Source organism: Bombus terrestris, chromosome 7 (genome assembly GCF_910591885.1).
Source record: "Bombus terrestris chromosome 7, iyBomTerr1.2, whole genome shotgun sequence".
Taxonomy (NCBI): domain Eukaryota; kingdom Metazoa; phylum Arthropoda; class Insecta; order Hymenoptera; family Apidae; genus Bombus; species Bombus terrestris.
In genome coordinates, this window is record NC_063275.1 from 12,388,064 (window position 1) to 12,405,823 (window position 17,760).

General features: G+C 32.3%; 1 protein-coding gene and 2 long non-coding RNA genes across 12 annotated transcripts in view; 2 read left to right on the top strand and 1 right to left on the bottom strand.

The window, feature by feature from the left end:
* The window catches only part of LOC100646110 (carboxyl-terminal PDZ ligand of neuronal nitric oxide synthase protein), a 39,127-nt gene that overhangs the window by 17,315 nt on the left and 4,052 nt on the right, over positions 1–17,760 (top strand). For 2 of the 8 annotated variants that reach the window (XM_003396934.4, XM_048407770.1), the window contains 5 exons: positions 11–100; positions 1,521–1,582; positions 1,857–1,965; positions 17,009–17,213; positions 17,543–17,667. In XM_003396934.4, the coding sequence (XP_003396982.2) occupies positions 11–100; positions 1,521–1,582; positions 1,857–1,965; positions 17,009–17,213; positions 17,543–17,667 (591 nt within the window). Of the gene's footprint in view, positions 1–10; positions 101–1,520; positions 1,583–1,856; positions 1,966–11,354; positions 13,206–14,790; positions 14,941–15,124; positions 16,049–17,008; positions 17,214–17,542; positions 17,668–17,760 lie in introns of those variants that run through there. The other 6 variants (XM_012310171.3, XM_020863671.2, XM_012310170.3 and 3 more) reach the window with 6 other exon arrangements.
* Positions 94–14,654, bottom strand: LOC110119394. Of its 3 annotated transcripts, XR_007224847.1 has the most exons (5): positions 14,513–14,654; positions 14,302–14,398; positions 939–2,992; positions 557–648; positions 94–336 (listed from the first exon to the last, which is right to left on the bottom strand). It is a non-coding gene; the product is annotated as an uncharacterized LOC110119394 (long non-coding RNA). The 3 variants fall into 3 exon arrangements; XR_007224846.1 differs by having other exon boundaries at positions 557–2,992; XR_002307826.2 differs by lacking the exons at positions 94–336; positions 557–648; positions 939–2,992 and adding an exon at positions 13,820–14,235.
* Positions 5,657–7,416, top strand: LOC125385495. Its single transcript, XR_007224850.1, has 3 exons — positions 5,657–5,930; positions 5,991–6,237; positions 6,333–7,416. It is a non-coding gene; the product is annotated as an uncharacterized LOC125385495 (long non-coding RNA).

Genomic DNA, 17,760 nt, shown 5'->3' on the forward strand with positions numbered 1-17,760 from the left:
CTGTCCTCAGTACGAGTTCAAGGCCAAAGGGATCAAAAAGAAGAAAGTGACGCTGGAGGTATCGGTGGACGGACTAAAAGTCACTCTTCGAAAGAAGAAGGTAATTGCCCTTGTACTCGTGCTCGTTATCCGATTGATTGCTCGCTATTGCGTGTCCGTCATAACTGCATTATTAGCTCTGTTTTTAATTTTTCCCTTTCTGCTTCTTATTTTTTCCCTTATTCTTCTGTATGTGTATATGCGACGATGTCATCTGTCGTTCATATCTTCAAATTTGTCCACTCTGGAATGCAGCGGTTTTCAATCATTTCGGGTTCTTTAGGGTTCGCATGTGCCCTGAAAAGTGGTGTATCCCTTGTGTAGATAAATAAAATAGTTATATATTATATTATATATTATAATATATATTATATAATAGTTATTATATAATAGTTATAGTATGGAAATACGTGTTAAATGTTGACGTAAACGTACGCGTTAAAATGACATAAATATTTCACAAATCTTATAAAATCATGAATATTGTAATAAGCAATTAATAACGGCTGTAGTGTACCTCAAAAACTTTCCCGGATACCCCCAGGGAACTTGTACACTAAGTTGAGGACCTCTGCTCTAATGGATGATCGTCTAGCACAGATTTGATTTCTTGGGGAAAGCATAATAAGGTTTTAGTAATATGCATTGTACTTTGCGAGGATAGCAGATAAAGTTTAAATACGTGTTGAGAACATAATAGTGAATATTATTAAATATGAATACTAAGAAAGGAATGTAAAATATTGTGAGTTAAATACACTGTTCTAAGCGATATTAAGTTCTGGTTAATGAATACCAAGCGTTAAATAATTAAATAAATTGTAGATATTAAGTTGTAGAAATTAAGTATCAAATGCTGAGTACTGAGCTTAGAATATCAAATTACAAGCTTTGAATACCAAATATAAAAAAATAGGTGTCAAACATTCTTTCGCAGAATTTGTCAGTTGAATGAAATCTCATCTTGTATCTGAAACAGATAAACGAAATACAATATGTACAGAGATATTGAATAAAGCAATAAAAATTGCCGCTAAAAACAGAAGATTGCATCGTAATATTTTAACGTTAACATATGAATTACTCAAAACAGCAGGGTCTGATTTATTACGCCATGCTTTTTGGCTTGTTGCATTGGTCTGTAATATATGTATACCTCTTGACTATATTTACATTTTGTTGTCCATTATCATTCAGCGGGAGTAAATCTGTTCTAAAATGAAACATCACGTGAAAAAAAAAACAATGTTTTCATGTGTACATATTTCATCAATGTGATGATCCAAATTTAAAACAGAAACATCTTTATTTCTCTCCGTCTATTATGAGCGTCACGTATACTTTCTTAACCTAACTTTTCTTTCTCAATCAAGTGTCATATTACATTCGAGACACACTATTCTAAGCTTCAATTCTTTCGTCCGAGATTAACCTACAAATCATGGGATTAATGAGTCGTTACTTGTCCTTTGTTTTCACAGAAGAAGCAGCAACAGTGGATGGACGAGAATAAAATATACCTGATGCACCACCCCATATATAGGTAAGCTAAATCGTTCGCTCCTCTCATGGGAACATCCTGCGTACTCTGTGTACAAGAACAAGTTTGCTATAGTTCACCAATTACCGTAACTTCTGATCAATCCTTAATCTAATTATGTACAAATGTTTTATAATTATAAAATTATATTAACCGGTTTCTACTGTGTAGTATCTTTTTATAATCATTTTTTATATATTCTATTTGGAAATACTTGTTTGTAGATCTGCAGGTTCTTTTAGTGATTTGATTTAGTGATTGTTTATATTTGTTACAGGATATTCTACGTCTCTCATGATAGCCACGACTTGAAAATTTTTAGTTACATTGCCCGTGATGGAAGCAGTAACACGTTTAAGTGCAATGTCTTCAAATCTAGTAAAAAGGTAAGTGATGCGTGTCAAATTATTTATATTCTTTATGTGACTGTGATGAACTAACTTAAATATCTGTAATGTCATCAAATTTCAAGTACTGATATAGAAAATGATATTAAAGTAATTGGGCACAAGCTACTAGAAAATTCTTAGTACAAAGGTATTTACAATTTGTATGAGTTCCTTATTCCTAATTTTAAATATATTCTACAAATTTATACTTTTATTCTTAAATTACGCAATTCAATAAATTCAAGATTTCATTAATTCCAAAATTATAAGATTAAAATTCCTAAAATCTTTGCGACAAAATTTATTAATCTTAAACAAAAAATTATACAGTTAAAATTCTTAGAATCTTTCCCAAATTTTCATTAATGCCAAAATTAAAAAACTAAAGATTCTGAAATCTGTTCAAAAATTTTATTAAATCCTACAACTAAAATTAAAAAATCTAGACACCTAAAAAATTAAAAAATTTAAATACTCTACAATTTTCAGAATTGCTTAAACTTAAGCTAACTGTCTCTAAAAATGTTTACACAGAACATAGTAGAATTCTTGTTCTGTAGGGTGTGCATAGTCATCAAGCCATAATGTTGCGTGGTGCACGTGCGTACACCCACAATTATTCTCGCGGCGCAAGACTGTGTCGCCTGGCATTTTATCAAGTCACGTTATTGTAATCCTATAAATAACCGAGCCATCCCTCTCGAGTTCTTTCATGCACACGTACACTTTTGCTCCCTGACTTTTCTTTCTCCCCGTTCTTTTCTTTCACTCTCCTTTTTGTTCTGCCTGTTCCAGCTCGATTGAAGCCTTCCTGTTCCTCTTTTCGCCTCATTCCACGTTTCTTCTACTCGTCACAGCTAGAATCAACTTGAACCTCTTCCTCATGCAATCACTATAGTCATTTAAGCTTTTTCTAGTGAGTCTTCAGGGTAATTTAGATGGATAAAAGATGTTGGTTTATTTCTTGATGTTTTGATGTGAATTGGTCTTTATAATGCCTTGAAAAAATTGCAAATCTTGCATCCTGTAAAAAGATAAAAAAGTTGAATAGTTCTTAAAGAATTTTTTTGGAGAATTAGAGTTTGAAGTGTGGAATATAATTAAAATATCAGAGATGCACGTAGATCATGTGTGAGTGCTTGTATGATTAGGAAATTTTAAAATGTTGTTGTAATGTTCTTAACATAGCGATAGATTTTTATGTTTGTAAGACTTCCTGGATTTCTACTCTATCTTCTGTGTTTGTAGGACTTTTTTGCAAAGTTTATCTTTCAAGATCTACTAAACATCTCATTACTGGTTCATAAACTTCTGAATATTTCTGATCTTTAATACTCGTAATTTTCTTCAGATGATAGATACTTTAGAATTTCTTCTAGAAAGTTTTTAATTTGAGAAATTATTGGTTACTTTAAGATTCAATGTTCCGCCGTAGTAAAATCGCATTCTTTTAAATTGAAATTAAATGTAAATTAAGTAGAGTTAATTAACTTTTAATTTCAGTACTTGAATCTTGCAGAGTTCATTTTTTAATCTTACAAATTCCAGAAGCAAATGCTACAAATTTTCATAAGATTCTTAGTAATTTACTTTCATTATGCAACAGAATCCTTTTCTACAAAATTGTAATTTTCGAAAATTGCAGATATCTATATAATTACCATCTAAATTAATAATAATTTAAAACTAAAAACTAATAACAATCTATAGGATTGTCCAAATTCATAATAGCTCAATTATTGTACACAATTCCTCCGAAGCTTTCTCAAAAAGTATTCCAGGATTACAAAATTATCTCAATAATCTAATATTTAATTTTTGCAATTTACTTTCAAAATCATTCCACGAAATTATTATATCAGGTTTCTGAAATTTCTCGATGTTGAACGGCAGACTCTCGAGGCTTGTTAGAACCATCGTTGTCGTTCGGTCAAAGAGAGGAGTAGAGAAGCGGAGGGGACAAAGTTGCATCGCTGCCAAGGGAGCAGAATGCACCTTCCACTTCTCTCGGTCGAGATCATGGGCGCCGGCTTCGGGAGATCGTGTGACGATAAAATCCCTGGTGTAATGCTCTATCCACACTGGCTCGTTCATTATGACTATGATAGGTATTACCGGTGTATTATAATAAATGTTGGTTCTGTCTCGTATAATTTTACGTTAGCTTAACGTGGACCGCTGCAAGAATCTCGCATATCATTAGACTGGAAGATTACACGCGATAGTCTCTATTGCATCGTCGTCATCTGCTGTTTCTGTTACGTATGATTTTTATATGTTGTTTGATTGTTTAATAATTGTTGCATTTAGAACTTTTTTAAATTTGAGTTGTTTATGTATGTTTTTGCTGATGACACTGACGTCAGCCAATGATGTTGACGTATGTTAGTATGATCAGATAATTATAAATAAATTTAAATAACTGCTAGAGAAGTTTACATTAGTTTACATTATTTTGAATGATAATAATATAGTAATAAATTTTGTTGACTTCGTGAGTAAGAGAGTTGCTGATTTTTATTTGATTAAACTTATCTAGTGACTTTAATTTGGGTATAATTCATATATGTTGTTTTATTTTTAGTTTCTTTTTCTATTTTTAGAATAAAAATAATAAAACATGTATTTGAGTTCAACATGAGAATCATGGAGACTTACTGGAACTGTAATTAGAGGCTAGGATCCGTTATATTTTGTATAGTGTTTTATTTTATTTTAGTCGTCATATACCAATAAAGATAATTATTCAGAGTAATAATGGAAAAAGAACATAATATACTTATGATATACAGACTTATAAAAAGGAAGCAAAGGAGTAAGGAAAAGAAGTGGAAAAGAAATTAAATATTAGAATAAAAGAAAATTATGCAAAAAATAATAATAAAAACACGTTCAAAGTGATCTAAAGTAAAACTTTGAAATAGTTAGTAGAAGGATATTTGAACAATTGACTCAATGTTGAACAATTCAAACTTGCGACGTTTGCTTTCATGTTTAAGAACAGTATCGTATATCTGAGTATTAACAAATCAATTCTGTCATTTTCTGTGTTGCTTTCTTCCGACCTATTCAAAAGATTGGCAGATAAAGAAGATTGCGACATTATCCGAACTTTCCTCGCATTGTTTTTGAAAAAGTGTACCAGGACATGTCCAACAAGTTATAATCAGAGATCATTGAAAATTACTTGAAGATCAAGGTAAAGTTGTTTAAGTACACGCTCAAGGGGGAAACAAGAAGAGGTTTGATTTCGAGGCAGAGTAGTTGAAATTAGACTCTCTCTCTCTCTCTCTCTCCTCCCTCCCTCTCTCTTTCTCTATCTCTCTTTCTATCTATCTATCTATCTATCTATCTATCTATCTATCTATCTATCTATCTATCTATCTATCTATCTATCTATCTATCTATCTCTATCTCTATCCCTATTTTTATCGCTATTTCTATCTCTATTTCTATCTCTATCTCTATCTCTATCTGTGTTGGTCAACGAACTGTGACGCTCAACTTTTATCGATCTCTTTATGGAAAACAGTCAAACGTTTTATTCGAGCAAGAGAAAATTACCTAAAACAAAGAATCGTCTGAAACCAATAACTTCCTGTATTATCTGTGCAGAAAGTATTTATTCAATCTTTATTTGACTACTGTTATTAGTTTAGAATTGTCTAGTTATAAATGATAGGTTATGTAGCTATTTCCCACAATTTTGCAATCTGAAATCAAATAGATAAATACATAGCTTATAATTGGTAAAATCTATTTCTAGAAATTTCTTTTGTTTCATTATGAAGCATGATATGTGTTAGTGTAATATATATTAAAGAATTTATTAACACTAGTGATTAGCAATTTATTATTAACAAAGTTTGACTAATAATATGAGCTTAATTGTGCAAAGGGGCTCAGGTTTTGAACAATTCTCATTCTTCATGATAATACAAATTCTTACCTCATAAAAAATTGTGAGTATTTATTATTTAATTAAATAAGCCAAGAGGATAAGATATTATAAAAATTCACAGACTGATACAATAGAAAACTACAATCATATACATTGGAACACAATTTCTTCTCTTGGAAATGAAAGATCACACTTCATAATGGACAAAGTTATGGATATCTGATAGTTATAAAAAGTACAATTGTTTATCTTGAAACATAGTTCATAAATAATGTTTTAGATAAACATCTGTTCAAATTCTGTAATTTTTTCGATACTTTATACTGTTTCGAGGCAATATGCGAGAACTGTTTGAACTTCGACAACTGGTATGTATATCGTATCGTTAGTACAACAGACGCACTATGTGCGTCATACACGTTGTCAAGGCGTTAATTTTAACTTATACAGCGTTGGTTTACAGGAGCCCACCGGTAATAAGCCGTTTTAAAAATATTTCTCTCACGGCAACGAATCTCTCGCACGATACATCGATCCCAGCGTTCGCGCGTAAATTATCGTCTGAAAATATTTTGAATACCGAGTGGCGCGCATTTTAAATCAACTACACAGAGCGTTATTATTTTTGAAGACTCGTGCCAGTAAAATGGAACCACATTTTTCTCTACATTCTTATTAAATCCATACGACTGTACTGACATATTATTTCAATCTATTGGCAGGAGATCATTTGAATATTTTATATAAAAGATTATATTTGTACTACTGCACTTTTTTTTTTAGTTTTGACAGAAACTAATTTAAATTTTAGATGAAACGATATCTGTTATGACTTTATTATTTAACTGTTATTGTTTCAAACATCTATGGTGGAATACTAATAATAAAATTGTTGTCTCTGTGTGTGTAAATTGTTGGATTAATACGCAGTAAATGGCTGGAGTTTGTGAATGTTAAATTTTATGGAACTACGTATTTAATTATTCAAAAAGTTATTTATTTTAAAACTGGTGCATCAGATATAATGGTAAATCTAGAAAAATTATTGTGATTAATTAAAGATGTGACATCTGAATACTGAGAGTATAATTGGTAAATCAATAGCTTTTGTTATATAAACAACAATTGTGGAAGAATTAATGACAAGAAAAAGAAAGAAAGAGAATGGAGGTAAAAATTTCAATTAAATGTTCTCACAAAAAGAGTCACTACAAAAAGAGAAACAGATCTTCAACGTAGCTGAATTTCTATTTTTCTTTCCTTTCCTTCCACTTCTTTTTTTCTTCAGTAGATGTTAAGATTTCAAATGTATCATAAATTTTAAAAATTACAAACTGGAAATAGAACAAGTTATGCAGCTAGAAATATTTATGTACCATGAGCTAATATTTAAAGTTTCACGTCATTAAACTCACGAGTGGAAGAGCTTCTGTCACTTTTCGTCCGTCTTCGAGAACTTTCACGGTAAACACGATTTTCAAATTTTCTCGCGTGGAGTTTCCTCGATTCTCGTTCTTCGATAAACTTTTGTATATCGTTCGTCTTTTGTTACTGGAAGTACGAAATATATATACATAAATATTCAACAGTTATGGAGGATTATTTGTTATTAGATGAGAGAATAAATAACTGGGACAAAGTTATAGGTGAAAATATAACAAAATTAATATTTATGTAAAATACAACAAAATTAGGAGCACACATAGTATGATGAAAGGAGACAATATTTTATCATTTTTTATTGAAATTCAAAGTTTTTCAACTTCAATGGTGGTTATGTATAGGGTAAATTCGTTAAATAAACTTCAATGTAGCGAGGTCTGAACATGTTTAGCAGTTGGTTAAAGTTCAAAGCTCGTTGTAAAATTCCATTGAACGGTAATTGACAAATAGACGATAGTCCAGAAAATAAACGTGAACGGGAGGGAGGTTCAGAAAAGTGATTTGAATCGCTGGTAAGCTCTCGTTTAAGACCTGTTTTCGCGACTAGAAATAAACAATTCCACGAATGAATTAGGCTCTGTATACTTATGTTTTGCTTTGTTGAGAGAACTTTTTATATTTCAACTGGTACAATAGTCAATCATTCTGTTTTCTTTCGTATATTCCATGTAAGGTGTCTTATAAGTAAAATGGTCCTCAGAGTTCCATTAAAATAGTCATACGTGTAGACAACAATAAGAAGGGGAAGAAAGTATAAAAAATATTCTTATTAGAAATATATATCTTTCTAATAATAAAACTCTTCCAGTTACTAATTTCTATTTTCTAAATAGCATCATTAAAATATTCTTTATTATGATTTATCTTTCTAATAGTCTTCAATTCTTATATAAAAACTCTATACGAACGAAAATGAAAAGAAGAACATTATTTATCTTATGCTATAATAACTGAAGAAGTACTCGTAAGATAAAGTAATACTTTAAACGGTATAAACAATAAACCCAAGCATATTTATTCTTTTCTGAATCAAAAGAAGGTAAAAGGAAAGAAAAATATAACAACTTTTTTTTCTAAATTGAAGAAAGAAGAACGAATATTCAGTGCATAACACTTCATAATAGCTAATCTCCGGAATCACTTGACAACATTCCTTTTCCCAGCATCTTGCTGGAGGACTCTAACCGACTCTTCTAAACGTGTGTAACGTGTTTCGTTATCATTGTAACATAAAACGAAGAGAGAAGAGCATGAGAAAGAAAAGACCGAGTAGAATCGCTCAACCGAATTACTGCTTCGACTGAAGGATGCTCGAAACGGGAACGCAAACGGGCGAATTTCAAACGTTGCTTTCCGCGTTCTGAAAGCTCGTTTGTGCCGTAGCACTTTAAGCTCTCTCTTGCCTGTTCTCCTTCCCTCTCTTTCTCACTCTCTCTCGCTCTCTTTCTCTCTCCTTCTCATTTCAGCTCTCAAAAGAGCAGAAAAGGAGGAGTAGTAGTAGGAAGAGAAGCAGAGAGCGGCTTGGTCGTCGAAGAAAACGTACAGACCTTGGTCAGCTGTGAAGAAAGTCAGAAGAAAGGACTGTAAAGACGAGGAATTGAGAAGAAAACAATAGAAAAAAGAACTTGAAGCAAGTAACAAGAAGTTGACTAATAATGAAAATTGCGATAAAGTGTTTAAAAAAGACTGGAGAAAACTCAAGAACATAGGGAGAGTAATAAGAATTTGGTTATGAAATGTGATAAGACTGTGAGCTAAAGTGGTTTGAAAAAGAGAAAGAGAAGAGAATAATTGAAGAAAGTGAATGAATAGGAATTGTGTAGGGTCATTGAAAGGTAATAAGAAAGCAAGAGAAGTTATAAAGAGTAACGAGAATCCGACCATAAAGTATAATAAAATTGTATCAAAGTGGTTGTTAAAGGAGCTGAAGAAAAAGCTGATAGAAAAGAATTATGTAGGATCATTGAAGAGCAAGTAACAAGAATCTGACTGATATTAATGAAATTGCGAGTCAAAGTAGTTGAAGAAGATGAAGATAAAGAGAAGAGGATGATTGAAGAAAATCGATGAGCTGGAACTGTGTACGGATATTGAGGAGTGAGTAACAGGGGAACAAAAGAACTTCGAGAGAACAACAAGATTTGTCTTATGTAAGCGAAAATGATTGAAGATAGAGAGAAGAGGATGAATGAAGGAAATCAATGAAGCGGAATTATGTGTGATTGTTGAAGAGTAAGTAACAGGGGAAACAAAGCAACTTACAAATAATAATAGAAATCTGGCCACGTAATATAACAAATTTAAAAAACAAAGTAGTTAAATAGGGGAAAATAAAGTGGAATTGTATATAGTTACTTGAGCGTAACAAATGTGAAAATCCTTGAGGAAGATTGCAGAAATGTAATGTTTATATTTGGTGAACCTTGGATGAGTTTGAAGAGACCATACTTTTGATCTTTGAATAGAAGACTATTTCTGTAAATTTGTATATCTTGATACTTGAATTGATTGGACTTTTAGTAAAGAAGATGGGGTCAGTTCTCAAGAATTGTTGTTTGAAGAGGCAAAGTGTGGTGGAAAAGATTCTCAGATTAGTGTTTGTGGTTGTGGAGATTGAAGTAGAGTTGGAATTCTTTTGTTTGGTAACTGTTGTGAATCATGTACATTGAAAGATTGACTTTGTAGGTACAAAGCAAGAATTTCTCTGAAGCAACGGAGAAAGAGTATGACAATAATTAATTCTGATTAATATATATGAATAGTGTGAAATATACGCGTAATGAATAATATTATAATGGCGATGGAAGTACATCATAATTGGAAGTGAGAAGAAACTCGACGTAACAAGGTATTGATTGAGTTTCTTTGTAACGCTAGAAGCTAATTAAGGAATGTAACAGAGGTGCACGTGTGTAGACGAAGCGTGGGACGGAAAGCTGAATGAGCTTGACAGAGGGAAATTAGAAGACGTACATAGTTCTAGGAAGAAGATAATACGAGAAGAAAATTTGTACTTTATGCTGAAGATATTAAAAAGTTTCTATTTCTTTATTCAAGGAGTAAATAAAGAAGTTTCAAATTTTATATTAAATATTTCCAAGAATTTTTTTTGGAGATCTTTGTTTAAAAAATAAAATTAGGAGCAATATTATAAGAAAATTTAAACTTTGCGCTAACCCAAAATACTTCAGGAAATCTGCCAAGAGGAGATGGAGATAAAGATTCAAGTTTTCCATTGAATCCCTAAAAAAACATTTCTGCTCCAAAGAAAAGATTAAAGTCAACATAAGAAGAAAATTCCAACTTCACACTTGAGCTACTCAAAAGTACTTCTGTATTAAAAACAGAACTCTGAGCAGATAAAAATGAAATATCAAAATAAATGAAAATGCCACCTTTCCAAAAATACTTTATGCTGTAGATAAATATTATAATATAAAATGTTTAATACAAAAAAGTATTCCTTGCTAAAAATAAGCTCAGGAAAGGGAACACAACTCCAAATCCACATTAAGTACGCCAAGTAATTCCTTACAACATTGAACCTCATCCATAAAACTAATCAAAGAATTTTCTTATGAGACCAGCAAGAAGATTAGAAGAAAAATATTGAAAAGTAAGAAAAAACTATGAAGACAAATCTATATTAAATTCCAAATCTATATTAAATAGTTTAAATAATTCCATACAACACTGAACCTTATTCCTAAGAAAATCAAAAAATTCTCTTGTCTGATAAAAAGATCTGAGAAAGAACAATTTAAATACAAAACTTAAAAATGCTAGCAAACAAGCAAAGTAAAAGAAACTACGCCACAGAGACGTTCTAAATAATGTTTTGCGAGAATGCAACAGCCAAGAAATCACCAGTCATCAACGCTTCAATTGATGTCAAATAATATAAAAGATAAAAGAAGAGACGAGCTCAGACTTTCTTCACGCGTCTGTAAAAGACGAACGCGGAAATGCTATTGAGCTGCACGAAAGCGAGAATATTAATGCGTTTATAAATAAACCGGAGGAAAAATCCAGCGAGCCGCGGCGTCGCGAAGCTTTTGCTCCTCCGCTGACGCTATCGCTCGGCTAGCGATCCATCAGAGGCACACGCCACCGCTTAGTTCCGCTCCACCTGGCCGCCGTCGCGGCGAGATACCGCTCGTTTTCGAGTATTTTGAGAACGCGCGGCCGCGTTCTTCGAGTCTCTCCTCATTTCATTTTGGAACTCTTCACGTCGAGCTCACAATAGCAGATCAAGTAAATGAAGATTTCATACTCTTGGTAAGAAGATGAATGGTGGAAGGAAGGTACATAGCAAGATGAATAACAGGGAAGAGGAAGAATATAGAAGACAAGAGAAAATAAACTAACTAAAGAATAGAATTTGTAATTTGGAAGAAGATAAAAGAAGAATAGTGACTTAAGAAAAGAATATGCAGCGGAAGAAAAAATTGAAAGTTGCACTGTTTAATGAAAGAGTAAAACAGTGATTTGTAAGAAGAACAGAAAAAAATAGAAACGCAACGATAGTTTAGGAATGAAGAGGAGACAAGTGAACTGAAAGGAAAATGGAGACGAGAAAAGGATATAAAGAATATAAGTATGCTGTAAATGGCGTCGGAAGAAGAAGAACAGAAAAATATAGAATTTTGGAGTAAAGGAAAATAAAGTACTCGTTTGACAAGTATAAAGAGAGAAACTCAAAAATATTAATTTTGAAATAAAAAGTTGCGAATAGATACAACGTGGGAAAAATTGATTGAAGGGAATTTGAGAAGTTTAAAAGAAGAAAGTTTGTAGAGGAACGTTCGACTTGCTTTGGGAAACAGAAAATTGGGAGGAGTTCTGGAGAGAAAATAGAACAAGTTTCAGAAAGAAAATGGGACGACTCGAGAGAGGCGTGGAAGAACCCTGGATAGACCAGAAATTGAAGAAATTTTAAATGAGGAATTGAGTGCATCTTGGGGAGAAAAGTTGAAGAAGTTTCATCTAGAAATAAAAAACTAAATCAACAATGGTTCGTAAAAGAAACAAAATTCTAAACAATGTTTCAAACCAGTTTTAAAACAACCAAGTGACGAAGCAAAAGGAGATTCATAAAAATCCAAGAAATTAATAAACTGAATAGATTTTAACACAGAAATTCCAAATTCTTCAAATTGAATTGAAAATTTCAAATTGAAAATTTCAAATTGAAAAAGAAAATCAACTTACCAATAAAAGAGATAAAAATATCTAACAACAATCATAGAATAATTCTAAGAATTCCAATGATAGGTAAAGTGATCTGTTCAGTGAGTCTAATGACAAGTAAAGTGATCTGTTCAGTGACATCCAAAAATACCTTCGACAACATCGCGAAAGCCTTAAATGAAGATCAATCTTAGTGATACGTTCTTTTCAGCAAACAGAGGTAGAGTTTCATCTTGAGAAAAAATGAATTGTTAATCGACCATTTGTTTATTTTCAAAATTATCCGTAAATGCTTGAATAGTTAAGTGACTGTAAAAATGACAAGTAAACAGGATTAATTCCGAACAACATCAATGGGATACGATTTCAGTATTCGATAATATTTCAATACAGCTTCGACGTTTTGTTTTCCTTTTACACTCTTATCTTGAAGACAGTCACCTGATAGTATTGTATAATATTTCATTTATCTTTCTTTGTATAGAATTGTTTTCTTAAAATGAAGATAGTATTACGTATTTGGGTGGGTAATAATAATAATAATAAGGTTGTGAAAACTCATACGGTAGTAAACTGAAATTGTTCCTCGAAACCGGCAAGTATTTATAGACAGCTTTCAGAAAATGAAGCTTTCAAGAGAAGCCTTTGATTTCTCACGGATCTGTTTCCGCCCACAATTTGATGGAACAATATACCGATCGAGGTAATTGGAGAATCGAAACTGAACGACTGATACTTTTACCGTTACTTATTCTCACACTATACCATCTTTTAATACCTTCTTTCGTTAAGTTTTTTTATCGATATTAAAAACTTTGTATATTTTTATATGTTTTATCTTCTTTGCTTTTAATTTGAACGAAGAAACAGGAGATGGAACATCAAAGGATTTAGAGATTTGGCGTAAACACCGTAGCTATTTATTTTAGGCCACGTGTTCGTGTTCCATTTCACTGATTCTCTGAACAGGTTTCATCTCGTTTACCTAATTCTCTGTTATCAATTTATGTACAGTATATCCTTGAACTTATCGATAGAGACATCGCCAATATGTTCGGATAATTACCTGTGAAAAAGACTTATTAAACAATTCGTATAGAAATAATAATCTCATTTAACATATTTTTATTAAATTTTATTCTACTCAATACCCATTAAATAAATTAACAGCTATCTGTAACATACATATCAGTTTTCTAGTAATAATTTAACTTCATAATTAGTTATAAAACAGATTTGAAAAAGAAAGAAGAAGAAAAATAGGAAAAAGGGAGAAATAGATATAATTAATGGAATAAAAGAAAAGTAAGAAACACATTCATCTACGTATGTATTTAAATTGTGATGCATGTCAGACGATCATAATTATGCAAACACAAGCTGCGCGTCTTTAAATATGATCGCGTGCGTTCGATCGAAAGGAACGCGTGTTATCAAGTTGCCACTTAATCACCGATGAGAGCATGTTCACTCGTGTTACGCACGCTCGTCTAATCAAAGCGACGCACTTGTTACACGTTATCACTAACGACCGTCATGTGAGGTCAAGTTCGAGACTTATGAATGACTACAGTAGATTTACCGGTATGTGAATAAAGTAAAGGTCATTGGGGTTGATTCATACATTCAGGAAGTAATCCCTGTAAAAGTAGGCCTATACAGAAATAGATCTTCTCTTACATCTACATTATCTTCTTCCATCCATTTCAATCATTACAGCAGTTTTACTCTTTCTAAGAGGGAAATCATATAATTATAAATACTAATAAAAATACTATTTATTACTAAGAATCTCTTACCTATATTAATTCTACTAAAAGGAGTTCTAGAAATGCATCTTCTCTTGAATCTTTATTTCCTTTCTTCATTCTTTCCAATCATAGTTATTCTATAAATCTACAAAAGAAATTATATAACATGAAACATTATTTATTGTTAAAATGTTCCTTATAAACAATATTGTTCAAAAAATAGAAAGTATAGCAATAATTTAAAAAAGATATACTGTACTATTTTTTATAATATGATCTTTAGAAACAGATCTTTTCTTAGAAAAGTTGAAAAAAGTCAGTAAAAAATAAAAAAGAACGTTACACAATGGAAAAAAGTACATAAATAATACTCCATCCAGTATTATTTCAAACTAACTATTGCAACCCACACAGAACGAGTCTTGAAACGTCTGGATGGACGGATTGTAGATTTACAGGTTCGAGATTAATTCCTCGAATGAAACGAGAGTGCGTTGCGAACGCGACTTGCGTCGCCGGTTGTACATGCTACAGAGCAAATAAACTCTCGTGTAGCTCCGTTAACGACGCCGGTCCGTAATAGTTTCTAAAGCAAGAGCAAGATTTATCGGGGAGTTTGCCAGTTGTCGGGTCCACACCGGCTGGTCGGCTGTTTATAAATGGAATCGTCCAGCTACGCTACAACACGTAAATATCGATTCTTCGCTGGCGCTTGTATTTGAAATAAATTTCGTTACACCATTTATCGCTTCCAACGGATCGTGATTCGCGGTTATTCGAGTTCCCTTTTCATTTACGAGGATTAGATACTTTTTGAGAATGGTAATACCTCGATGATCGGATTCGTTTGACTCGCTGAAATTGAAAACGAAGTTTAGTATATGTATTGCACAGAGAAGTTATAAAGCGTTTAAAATGGGAAGAGCTGGAAATCGAATTTTTGTTAAATTGCTTATCCCTCGTGATGTAAATTAGGGCGGGAATGATGATTGGATTGGAATTGGTTAAGTAGAATTAGAAACATACCTTTAGTGAAGAATATTGTTCATAAAACTAATGGTGGGTAAAATTTTAGTTGCAGTAATTAAAGTTAGTCGAAGTCCGTGTGTTAAGGTTACAAAATTTTCATATACTCTAAATGTATTCTCAAGATATAAGTATGTACTCTTTCAAGTAAGAATTTAGTAATAAATAATTTAATAATAAATTATTACTAATAATTAATCCTTCGCGATTATAATTAAATATTTCCATAAACCAAAATTGTTTGTTCAGCGTATAATTACTCGATTATCACCGTCCTCAAATTACAGCATGCTGTTTACAATAAACTCACTATTGAATGCATCCAAAAAGATAAGAGTATAAAAGGAAATATACCATTCAATGTAGAACAAAAATGAAGTCCATAAGAAGACCATAAACTTCCACCACGTTATACGTGTACATACAGTGTCTTCTGAAAAAAGTATTAGTGTTACTTATTGAATAAATCTTCATTATAAAAACGCAACACGTACCAACCATGCTGAAGAATTCGAAGCAAACGAACTCTGAGACAGCAGTGTCCCCTAGTTCCGGTCCAGCTAGTCCTTCTGGCGTCGAGACCACCCCGAAGCCCAGAAAAAAACTCTCGTTCAAGGAACCTGAAATATTCAACTATTTGAAGTTGAAGAAACCTTTTAAAAAGACAAAACCTCCGCCTCTTCAGTTGACGCATTCGACCACAAGCGTCGATTTTAGCTTCGATGAGAACCCCTTTGAGGAGGAGAACGATGACCTCGAAGAGCTCGAGGTAAAGGTGTACGCTTACGAATAACGCCGTTTATGGGGTAAGGTTGTCCCGCTCCTGTAATGAAAAAAGAAAAGTAAAGGAGAGCCACGGGATATCTTGGCCGATGAAGAACATCGCGCAGGAATAAATTATGCTATTATATGTCTTAATTTTTATTCATGGAGTCAAATTTTTTATAGCATTTTCTTTTGTATTTTTTTTTTTTTTTTTTTGTTTATAGTTGGACTTTTTGATTTTGGAAATGAAGTTTGGTGGAGATTAGATTTGGTAGAAATTGGGACATTGATATATCAAAGTGTTTTCGAATACAGTTCAGATGGTTTAGGTTTAAGTTTAGAATTAGATTGTTTGAAGTTTGTGGCGAGTGAATATTTTAGCACCTAAAAGTCCTCAGTAAGGAATTAAGGGCACGTTAAAATCTTAATCTTTTCGAAATTGAAATATTTGGAGACGCAAAAGTTTGAAAAATTCAAAATTTGAGCATTTGGGAATTTAAAAATAAATAGTTCCAATAATTTGGAGATCAAGAGATTTAATTGTTTATGAATTAGAAAATCCAGAAATTTGAAAATTTAAGGATTTGGGGATCCAAAAGTCTTGCAGGAATTTGGAAATTTACAAATCTGAAGTTCAAAAATTTGTATATTTTGAATTTTGGAAAATTAAAATTAATTATTCCAAAATTTGGGAACTTGGATTTTAAATGTTGATCTTCTGAAAATTCGGAATTTCCAGACTTTTGACGTTTTAAATTATTATGTTTTCCACTAGACTGAAATTATCCTTAAAACTTCAAAGTTCCAACATGCTTGCGTCGAATTTTGATCTTTCAGTACTTGAAGTTTCATGATCAGGCACAAATTCACCTTAATATCTGCATGTTATGCGACAATTAGCCCTCGTCACCTCTAAATATTATACTTACTTGTACGTTCAATTGAAAAAGTTGGATTTCGTTAGAGTCAAGCGATGAGGGTGGTCAGAACGGTAGGACAGGCTTTCGAGGTGTGCCATAAATTAAGTTTAAACAACGCCACGGAAGAACGGGACCGGGGGGAGAAAGAGAGAGAGAGGGAGCACGGTGAGAATCATCGTGACGTTTACGAGGACCAAGACGAAATTCCGAATGAACAGTCGCAACCGTCTCCATCTTCTGTGCATAAAGGTTTAACATCCCGACTTCTGTTCAACTATAAAAAAAAGCAATTTACCTTTCTCAATTAGTTTTTCATTTAATGACGTATTAATGAATCATAATATTCTTTACACCGTTTTTAATTCTCTCATAATATTGGAAACTATAAAGTTAAAAGATTCTTGCAAATGTAATATTTCTCCTTTTCCATTATTAAACTATGGATGTTTATGCATTTTTGAGAAATTTAAAAATGTCTATTTCTACCTTCATTTGTTTAGTTATGTTCATAAAAATGTGAAATCACATAAACGACTAGAATTTTCCAAATAAAAATTAAAAACTATATTGTATTTTAGATATATCGTTATTAGGGGATGTAGAAGATTCGGTACCGGAACAGACGAGCGTTCCTTGCCTTCTGAGGACGCACGAAATCCCAGCGACCACAGCGTCTACCTCCCCTATTAGACAATCGCCATCGGTAAGTTGAATCGTCATATAATATTAATAATGCGCTAGTCTATTTTAAAATTCTCCTTTAAGATACATTGGATATAAGTAGATTTATGAATAA